The sequence below is a fragment of the Cryptomeria japonica genome, chromosome 1 (genome assembly GCF_030272615.1).
Source record: "Cryptomeria japonica chromosome 1, Sugi_1.0, whole genome shotgun sequence".
Taxonomy (NCBI): domain Eukaryota; kingdom Viridiplantae; phylum Streptophyta; class Pinopsida; order Cupressales; family Cupressaceae; genus Cryptomeria; species Cryptomeria japonica.
Window position 1 is genome coordinate 602,579,239 of NC_081405.1, and position 10,553 is coordinate 602,589,791.

The following is a 10,553-nucleotide window of genomic DNA, read 5'->3' on the forward strand; positions in this document are numbered from 1 at the left end:
AAATAGAGGAATTAGGGCCTACATCAAAATTGATGCAAGGTGGACTTTGGTTGTTGTGACATTACAATCAAGGGATAAATTTTGAAATCTAAAAATGGACTTGGGAATTCAAGGGTCTAGGGCATGAATGTGCCTACATGATCTAGTCCACATGATGTGATTTTGGCTTTAATAGTGACAAACATTTACTACATGCGGAAGATGCTCACCTAATGCATATTTAAAAAAAAAAAAATGGGTGTTGCTTAGAAGCAGTATTGAGAATTGCTACAACAAAGGAGAGGAGTGATCGATTTCTTTGCTAACAATAAAACCCCAAGACTAATTCAATATTGAATAAAATGGAGAAATAACATAAATTATTGGACATTGACATAAATAAAACAAATGATAGTTGAACTTGCAAGTGTTAGTGATTGATATGCTAATGTGTTGTCATAATTGTTGATAAAATGTATGGATTTTCTCTTCTGTATTAGAATGACCCTAATTATACTTATAAATATAAACCCTAAACATATAATTCAAAATTTTGACATATTTTTCTTCTCCTTATGCACTCTTTCATCTTGATGATGGATCACAGAGTGTGATCTGACATGTTGATGCAAAAACTATCAACAATCGAATCCAAAACTAATTACAAACAATAATATATATAACAATCATGCCCATATATCAACTAAAACAAATTAGAAATAATATCATCCTTAACTACAATACACATTTAATTTAGAATACATAATACTCTAAAAATAAATAAAAAATACTAAACCAAATTATATGATATAACACAATCCTAATCTTAAATTTTAACTAAACCACATTAAAGATGACATTAACTATAATACACATTTAATCTTTCCAACTTATTCAATATTTGGAAGACATAATGATACTAGATAGATACATGCATTAAATCCAACAACCTTACATTAAAACATACACATGGCATATAGTAAGTTTATCGTGGATCGAACCCGCGACCCTCGGTTTTATCAATCATATCCTCAGCGAAAAATTTAAAATAGAATATATATTAACTGACATAACTAGGCAACACGATCATGCCGATCAGGTGACTGGCATTACAGGCAATTGCCGGTAAAAACATGTTTCCAATCAATATTGTCAAGGCGTCCACGTCATTATCCACGTCATCATCGGACTTGAGAGAACATTAAGATCCGATTTGTTAAGATCTTTTTTTGGAATTTTAAATATTTAGAAAAAGCAAATTAGGTGTAAAACTATTAATAGCCTTAACGCGGATATATACAAAGGCAGATTCATTTATATTCTGAAGGGCCACCCAATATATATATTCTAACGTTTTATTCTTTTTTAAAAATTTCTTTTCTACGGCGTATAAATCAGTCGAGGGTTACTAGTTTGCGAGTGCGAAATATCTCTGTAGTTTGAGGGAATTGCGGATCACAGGCGATCGGCATAAGCAGGTGAGAATTTCCGATCTCTAGAGCTGAAAATGGCTAGGTTTTGTAAGGCTTTGTTATGTAAATTTTCAGCTAAAAGCGCCTGAAATCTCTGGATTTGGTGAGGCTTTGATGAATATCAAAGTGCTGTTCAGAAGACTTGAAAATTTTAGATTTGACTGGGTTTTGGAAGGATATTTGAGCTTCCGTGAAAATTTAGGCTAAAATCTCTTCATATGGCGAATTTTTGGTTTGAATTTTAAGGTTGAAATGTTTGTTCTGGACAAATTGAAACTTTTAGGTCTGGTTGGTTTGTAAATTGTGGTTTCAAGGTGTTTGCACTTTCGTGTAACATTTGCTTCAGATGGCTCGATGGGTTCTCGATTAGAATTGTGATTGGACAGGTTGAATCTGTTGTAAACAAATTCTTAATTTTTTTCCTTTTTGTTTTTAATTTTTTTTGTTTTTTGTAGGTTGTCGTCGAATGTTTTTTTTGGTGCCTTGAAAATATAACGCAAATTGCTTGATGTGGTGCAGTTTTGATCAGGTTGCAATTGTCTGTACCCTTTAGAAATTTGAATTTCTTCAAGTCAATTCCTTTTATGTTGTGATTTATAGGTTTATCGAACTGTTCTGACAAATTAGTTTTGTTTTCCCGATTTGCCCTAAATTTGAACTGTGATATTTGATGGGTTAAAATGATATTGCTGAATATTTTAGATTTGGCTGGCTTTTATTATGTTATATATAAGTTATTGTGCTGCTGCGAAAGTTTGACCTATATCGGTTAGATACGGCCCTGTTTTGATCAAATTGAAAATTTGGTTTCAATAATTTGTTTACAATGAGGCATTGTATTGAAAAATCTGGATCAACCTCGGTTAAAAACTCGAATCTGACGTTCTGGGTCTGGCCACTTGATCTATCATATGAGATTAGCTTGGCCCTTGCAACTGGACCTCAACATCAAGGAATCCCTGATGAAAAGCTGAAATGTCAGATTCCGAGTTTTTTATGCAGCGTGATCTAGAATTTTTTCAATGTATTCTGGAATTTTCGTCTTGTATATCATGAACTTTATAGAAATTGTTAAGCTTTAGTATGTGATATGAAGTTTGTTGTGCCTAGTATAAAGTTTAGTAAATTTTTATTTGTTTTGCCTCTATTTGAATCATGATTGGTCAGGTGGAAATATAAATCCTGGAAAACTTGATTTTATTTACTTCAGTCAGTGTTTAGGTTGCCCTTTAATGGACTTCCATGTTCTTCTAAGTTCTGTATATGGTTATCATGCTTTTTGAAATCCTAGTCTTGTACAATTTATTTTTAAAATTTTTGCTGGATTTTTTAGCATTTGAAATTGCAGTCATGTAGGACTTGATTTTGTAGATTTGGTGGGCTTCAGCATGTCGTTAATAGTTCTTATTTAGTTGATAAAGTTTGATGTATGATGTCAGCATTTTGTTGTGTTAGGATCTGTGGTTGGGACGTTGAATTGTTTTCTTGTAGGTTCTAAATTTTAAATCTTAGCTTGGTTGTAGTCGTTATTTGAAGGTTTTCGTTCTGCTCAAAAAATTTCGTCTAAAATCTGTGGCATGGGTTTCGTTTTGTCAGGTTGAAGATTCTGTGCTGGAGAGAGCAAAATTCAGATTTTGGTTAGTTAGTTAGAGTTGGGATGGAGAACCTTGACAGTAATGAGATTGGAAACGGGAATGCATATGAGACCTTGATAGATGACAATGGCCGTGTAAAGAGCAAAGATCATGGCTGGACTACTGTTGTGAACCCCAAACGAAACCGGAAGAATAATGCCAAGGAGGCAAATCCTGTTGCAGCTTCGGAGAAGATAAAATCAAATGGAGATGTTGGGAAATCTTCAGTTTTTCAGTCTCTGGAACAACATGGAGAGGAAAGACGAAAGAAGGCAGAGGTGCAGAGAGCTGCTGCAATGGCAAGTGCTGGACTTGGCAGTGAAAGTAATGGTAAAATTGCAGGTTCTGGTTCTGATGAGGATAGTGATGGTGACGGTGCCAATGGGGGCAAGCTTCCTGAAAATGGTGAAGAGAAAAAGCCTAAACAGAAGAAGCCTAAGAAGCCTAAGGTGACTCTGTCTGAAGCAGCAGCGAAAATTGATCCTGGCAATTTAGCTGATTTTCTTACAGAAGTCACGGTAATGCATGAAATCTCTGTATTTTTGGATTGTACTTTTTGACATATTTATGTTTTATTGGTCGATCAGTAAAACCATTTTCTTCCTTTCATTCACTTCGAAATTCTTAAGCTTAATGAAGTTTTTATCCTCATTTTTCTTTATATATCTATATGACATGGGCTCTTTTAGTGTTGAATATTATTTCCAGGCATTATTATATTTTCGTATTTCTTTTTCATTTGCATTATAATGTCACTCGATCTCTGGCCATTTTACTTATTGTATCATAGATGAAGCGTTAAGCCTATTTTTGTTATATAATTTCAGTAAATTTGTCTATATTATGGCCTAGGGTTTTGATATTTTTGTCATGTTCTGGAAAAGGTTTCTAGTACTAAGTAACTTTTACGATTCTTGATTGCACATTCATGCATCATTGCTTGTTAGCAATAATTCTGATGTCCCCAATTAGGGGATCTTTGTCTAATCAATGTATTGATCATCTCTTGTGAAGTATTATATAATTTTTAATTTCCATGTGAACTTGTAGTCTTTTTGGTGTTTCTGCAGGATTAAATCAACAATAGAATTATAGAATGCATCAAAAAATGGTTTTAATATTCGTATTCGTTTTAAATTTACAGGAATCATATGGAAATGCACCTAATGTTCAATTAAAGCGATTTGCGGATTACTTTGCAAGCGCATTTGTTGCTGTTAATTCTGCACAGTTTCCTATCAATAAAATACTGAAAGAGTCTACTGTAGCCAAGCTTGCAGAAGTAAGTTTACTAGTTGATGATTTGTGTTGTTCTGGAATATGGATTGTTGTTTGGTTGTGGGCTTATAGGCTTAAGATATATTAGCATTTTCAAAGCAATTATTTATCATTTTGGTTGTTTTTTGTTCTTGATTATGTGATATTTAAGATTTTAGGTACAGAAACCTGAAGTTAGTTGAAAGTTTTTACACATTTGGTTTTGCTAAACTTATATTCGGTAAAATCGCTCTTCCATAATCGGCATATTTTTTTTCTTGTAATTGGATTTGGGAATCTGGATGACAATTTTAATTGAACCATCCTTTGATATTTTAATCCATTCCTCTACTTGTGGTTGACTAAAGCTCTCAGCTATGCTTTTATTTGTTGAGTTATGTCTGCTTTTCTGTATAGGATTCACCTTAAACTCTTGAAGGAAACCAACTGTGTGGTTGTGCCATTTGTTTAGAGCTAGTCTAGAGTTTTCAGTTTAGCATTTTGCTTGTTTTTTAAAATTTGAATATGCAGCTAATATGTAATTTCCTGGCTTTTCAGACACCTCTTTGTCACATTTCTGAAGCTGTTTATAAGACATCAACAGACTGGATCAATCAACAGCCATCAGAGGCTCTGAAGGAATTCATGTTGTGGGCTCTAGGTAGCGTCTTGCAAGATGTAGCCACTCATCAACCAGGCCACAAAGGATCAAAGCAAACACAACCGGTTCCAGTTAAAGGAGCGGTGAGATTTTGGTTACAAAATATATCAATGCATTTACATGGCATGCTGAATTCAAACATTTCTTTTATTTTAGTAATTGATAAATTTGATTAAAGAACATTACAAAATTCTGCAGATAGCGATATTTGTGGTCTTAGCAATGCTATTGAGGAAGAGGCCTGACCTCTTGTTGCAACTCTCATCAACAATGAAGACTGAACCACAGTTTCAGGGCCAGGACAAAGTGTACATGATTGTTTGGGCCATCACACAGGTTAGTTTAATTCAAATAACCCACTTAGCCAATGAGCCTTGTTTGTGCCTCAATTTGCTGTGTTATGTTCACGATTGAAAGTTATTGCTTCCAATGCTATTTTACTATAAAAAATAACACTTGCTTTTTTTTCTAGGCATGCCAAGGTGATCTGGCAATCGGAATGTCATTATGGGTTCAGAATCTGCTACCATTAACTGTTGGGAAAACAAGTACACCACTTTCCAGAGATCTAACTTTACAATGGATAGAAAGGTTCGTTACTTAACTTATAATTGAGAACTAAAATACGTGATTGTACCGTTCAGCAATATCAATTCATTTAGATTTTGAAGTAATGCCTGCCTTTTGGAATATGTCAACTGTTTTTTGGTTAATTAATATCTAATATGTTTAGGATCATGCAAATGTAGTTTAATCTTTCATTTTTTAAGCTGATTGTCATTTACAGACATAGAATATGGTGTATAGGTCTTTTGAAACTCTTGATATTTATTGTATTTGTAAACTCTGCCTGTTCAGTTGCATCCTTGAAAACACGAAGAAAGCTCGGCAAATTTTATTAAATAATCCAATCAGAAAGGGTGAGCGGTTGGTTCCACCACCTGCACTAAATATTTTGTTGCATTTGGCATTTCCATCTGATTCAGCCCGAACCAAGGTCAGACATCTTTAGGACATCTACTTGATTCAATCTCAATTTTTTCCTCTGATCAAGTTATTAAAGAAATTAGGTTAGAGAATCCATATTTGCAACTTCTATTCAAAATTTTGTGTGGGTTACTTGAAGATTTGTTGTACTGATCGGAGATTTTGGAGTAATTATTTGATGCAGGCAACTGAAAGGTTTGTGGCAATATATCCATTTGTAAAGGAGTTAGCTCTTGCAGGGGCTCCCAGAAGTAAAGCAACTAGACCAGTAGCACAACAGCTTTTGCCTTTGAGCCTAACTGCAATAAGTGAGGGTATGTTGGAGATACTTTTCTACTCACTTCCACAAATAGGATAAATATCCAATTGCCAGTGATCTGTATATGGAAAGTTTTAACTTAAGATATAAGGTTCCTGCATGTAGAATGCTCTGTGCCATGTCTGATATGATGGTTTGGATTTAACATTTAAATTTCAATAAACTAGGTCTTTTTTGGTCTATAACTTGTATTTTTTTCAACATTGATGGCAGAGAACCGGCCCTTAACAAACGAAGCTGCTGATATCTTTATTTGGTGCCTGAGTCAGAATTCAGATTGTTATAAGCAGTGGGTGTGTTCAGTACCATAATTTGTCGACTTGTACAGAATTTTTTAATCATCAAGTGGTTTGTTGACCTAAGCAGGCAGAAATAGGAAAAATGCAATTTATGGTTTGCTGATTACTCTGTAGATTTTGATTGTAATTTTAGGCTTTTCTTAACAATATGTTTTTAATTTTTTAACAGGAAAAACTTCACATTGAACACATAAAGGCCAGCACAGTTATATTGGAGAAGTTAACTTCTGATTGGAAGAACATCGTCTCAAGGCTTAGTCCAACGGAGGATTTGAAGAAAACCCTCAAGTCTTTAAGATCAAAGGTATATTATAGTAGTATATTTTGCTAGGCAAAAGTGTTACTTTTGATTGCAATACCTAGTATTGATGTGTTTAAGATATAATTGGCATGCACTAGAATGTCTTCTAAGTTTACCCAGCAATTAACTTTTATATTAATCTATAACAGCATCAACATGCTCTGAAGAGTGAAGAGGGAGATGCTAAACTGGAAGCTTCTCTGAAGTCTGCTGACAAATATTGCAAGATAATCTTGGGACGGCTTTCACGTACAACTGCATGCATTAAGGCAACTACCGTGACAACAATTCTGGTGGTTTTAATTGCATTCTGTATCATGCTTGCAATGCCGAGTCTGGAATCTGTAGACTGGAAAAAGTACACATTGATGTTAAGTGAAAGCTTTTCATTTTAGAATTTTGAACTTCATCACAGAATGGGAATTCAACTTCCCTTGGATTTTGTCCCATTCTTTTTTGGAGATATTTTTTCTTGAATATCTTCAAGATGGGTTGTAAATCTGGAGATAAAAGAAGAAATCGTAACCGACTTTGATAGCAAATATCTTTTCCTAGAAAGGATTTGAATTTTGGTTGGTAACCTCTGATTCACAAAGCTGAACAGAAAGGACCCTTTCGGCTAATTTGCAGCATCCCAGTGAACTTCTCTGATTAGATGTTAGTTTGAGATTTGTATTGCTAACATTGCAGCAGGCATTCATTTGCTCATCTGAATTTGTATTTGGAAGTGAGATATCAATAATAATAAGGTTTCATTTTAGAACATGAAGGAACCTTCCTACATTTGTTGATGAGCTACTTCATAATCATTCATTCGCATTATAATTAACTAATGTGGCAGTCTGCTTATGATTCCTGTATGTCTGCAAATTTGCTTGTTAAGTGCAAAATTACTTTTGATAATAAGATAGATAATCTGTCATTGTATACCTTCAATCATTTAGATTGCAGGTACTTCATTTTAAAATTTAGATATATCTATGCCTTTGATTTTGTGTTTTGGTGTTTATATTTAAAGCGAAATGTTTTGTAGCAAGAAATGACTATTTTTTTTTTTTTTTTCTTTTGACACTCCGATGAAATCCTATAATTAAAGGTCTGGGTTTATCCATCAAATGCTTCTTGAATGCATAGTTCCTTAAGAATGTCCAAGTTGGTTTGTAAATCTAGATATAAAAAAGAACTTGTTAACCAACTTTGATGGTGAATTTCTTTGTCTAGGGAGGTTTTGAATTTTGGTGGGTATCTTCTGATTTGCAATACCTAAATGGAAAGAACCTTCCTAGCTAATTTGCAGCATCTCAAGGAACAAATTTCACCCCTTATCTGATTTTGTATTTTGAAGAGAATGATCTCAATGAGAATAATGTGACACTTACGGCATTGAGGAACTTCTGACACTGCTATAATGATCTGCTAATTATGCCTTTATTCGCATATATGAAGTCTGCATTGCTCATAATGCCTTAACGTATGCAAATTTCTATTTGTTAGTAGGGTGCATAATTAGATCTTAGAACAGCCATTTGACTATTTGATGAGGTAGATTGCGGACTTTTAATGGGAAAATAAAATTTATATACTTCTATGCTTTCAATTTCTTGTATTCCTATTTAAACGTAGCCCAACGTTTTTAGCAAGTAATGCATTATGACAAATGTGTAACGGGTCATTTGTTCTGTTTTCTTTTGGTAGTCTATTGAGTATGTAAAAATTGAACGGAGGACTTGTGCTCCAAATGCTTATGAGATCTAATATCTGGCTTAACCCAAAAAATGTGTTCATTATATTTGGAACATGTCATGGCGACCTGCATATGTGAAATGACTTTTCTTTCTTCTAAAGACCAGATTCGTCGCGTCTGTGCATGTAAAACATGCTTTTTGTTATATCTTAGTCTTAATTAGAATATGTTAAAAAATTTGCGTCACAAGATAAACGCAAGGTTCTTTAAAGGGTGTTTGGAACTTTGGAAAAGTTGTTGGTTTCCGATGTTCATTTGATTTTCTGCAGGTTAGGGTACTGTTGCTCGTCTGGTCTTTGCATTTGAGACACTGTTGAAGCTTCAAAATATCGACTGTTATATTTGGTTACTTATCTTTGGAAGAAGCTATAATTGTGCTACTCTTGACAGCGAAGCCCTCATGTTCAAGGGAGAAACACTTAAATGATCATGACCTTTTCGTCGCGCACACATGATGCTCTACTCTTAATTTCTTTAAACTTGGAAGAACCTGTGGGTATTCCAACTCCTATATAAATGTTGATATTCTATTTCCATTTTTTCGAAATCTTGGAGAATCTGGAGTTTTTTGAAGATTTTCATTTAGAGCCCATAAAAGATATTCCCAAAATTTCAGTTTATTACATATACACAACAATGCCAACATTACATTGCTTTGAAGAAGCTATTACATTGCATTTTTGTCCACTGGCTTCTAATATGATTGGTTAAAGTACAATTAATATTTTTTCAATGTGCTTTAGAAGTTCCTACATGTCAGCTACAAAATGAAATAATGCAAGAACACTACTAAGACTGAATTTTGCCAACTGTGTAAAAGTGATAAGAGGGAGAGTTTTGTCTATAGTTTGCAAGATACTTCATTATCCAGTAAATGAGACGAAATAGTTGATTCCAAGTGAGGCATTTGTGAACCAAAATAGATAGCAATTCTAGCTGGGGAGTCATTTTTGTATTTTTACAGTGCTATCATTTTCAGAGTGTGTCAATTTCAAAAAGACAATGCTGCTCATCAAACAACAAAGACGAGCCTAGAAGTCGAGTCTTTAGTCAGTTTTATGGCTTTTTTTTAATAGATAATTTCGTTGGTGATATAGATAGGGGCCCATTCCCGAAAGGATATTGTACTAGCAATCACTAGTTGCATGCAACGCATTGGTAGGAGCAGACATGAATTGCAAAATCTGTGCAAATCGTTTATTTTTGATGCAGATACTGCACAAGGGCACAAAGCAAGGCAGTGGACTACATAGGTAGTTGAAATGCTTACCCGAACGGAGTTGGCATAGACCTTAGGCAAGCCATCTTCCTTCTCCATGATGAGATGCATCATTGATAGTTGAATGTTGCGGAGACGTAGATTTGTTTAAGTTCTGCATCTTTGAGAATACAGTGGATATCAAAGCTTGCGGATCAATGTTTCTGATGTTTAGTGAGACTATATCATGTCAAGTCTTGTGATTTATGGGTAGAGTAAATCTTTTGACTCTATGCCTAAATGGAATAGTTATCATGATACTCTTGAATTCCCTGTTCATGGATAATTCTTGAAGCCCTATTTTTCTTAATGTAGCTCTTTTCCATGAACATTAGATTAGGTCTTGTGCATAGTAGAGTAGATTTCCTTTCTGTTTGAGTTGCCCTATTCATGTAACCTCTTTTTGGTCTGCTCTGCAATAGTCTGCTCCACCAAAGATTTTGGATTCTCGTATCATCCTTGAGTAATGATCATCCCCAACCAGAGCCACTGATAGCCTTGAAAATTACTGCACAAAAATCATCATGTCCCAGTGAAAATTCTGATCATTTTGAATTAATCTTGCTTTTTGTTCTTGCCCTCAAGGTTTAGGGTTTTATGCTTTTTTTAATTATATCTTGTTGAAAAACCCTAAGCTTGTTA

The 10,553-nt window shown here is 34.3% G+C and overlaps 1 protein-coding gene across 2 annotated transcripts; it reads left to right on the top strand.

Moving 5' to 3' along the window:
• Positions 1–1,286: 1,286 nt before the first annotated feature.
• Positions 1,287–7,674, top strand: LOC131048133 (uncharacterized). 2 transcript variants are annotated; one of them, XM_057981997.2, is made up of 12 exons: positions 1,292–1,457; positions 1,907–1,980; positions 3,048–3,603; positions 4,230–4,367; positions 4,901–5,086; positions 5,202–5,339; positions 5,476–5,594; positions 5,862–6,000; positions 6,175–6,304; positions 6,523–6,602; positions 6,778–6,912; positions 7,059–7,674. In XM_057981997.2, exons 3-12 carry the CDS (start codon positions 3,109–3,111, stop codon positions 7,302–7,304), a joined length of 1,806 nt encoding a protein of 601 aa, XP_057837980.2. In that variant the 5' UTR covers positions 1,292–1,457; positions 1,907–1,980; positions 3,048–3,108; the 3' UTR covers positions 7,305–7,674. The 2 variants fall into 2 exon arrangements, with proteins under 2 accessions (XP_057837979.2, XP_057837980.2); XM_057981996.2 differs by lacking the exon at positions 1,907–1,980 and having other exon boundaries at positions 1,287–1,457.
• The last annotated feature ends 2,879 nt before the right edge of the window (positions 7,675–10,553 follow it).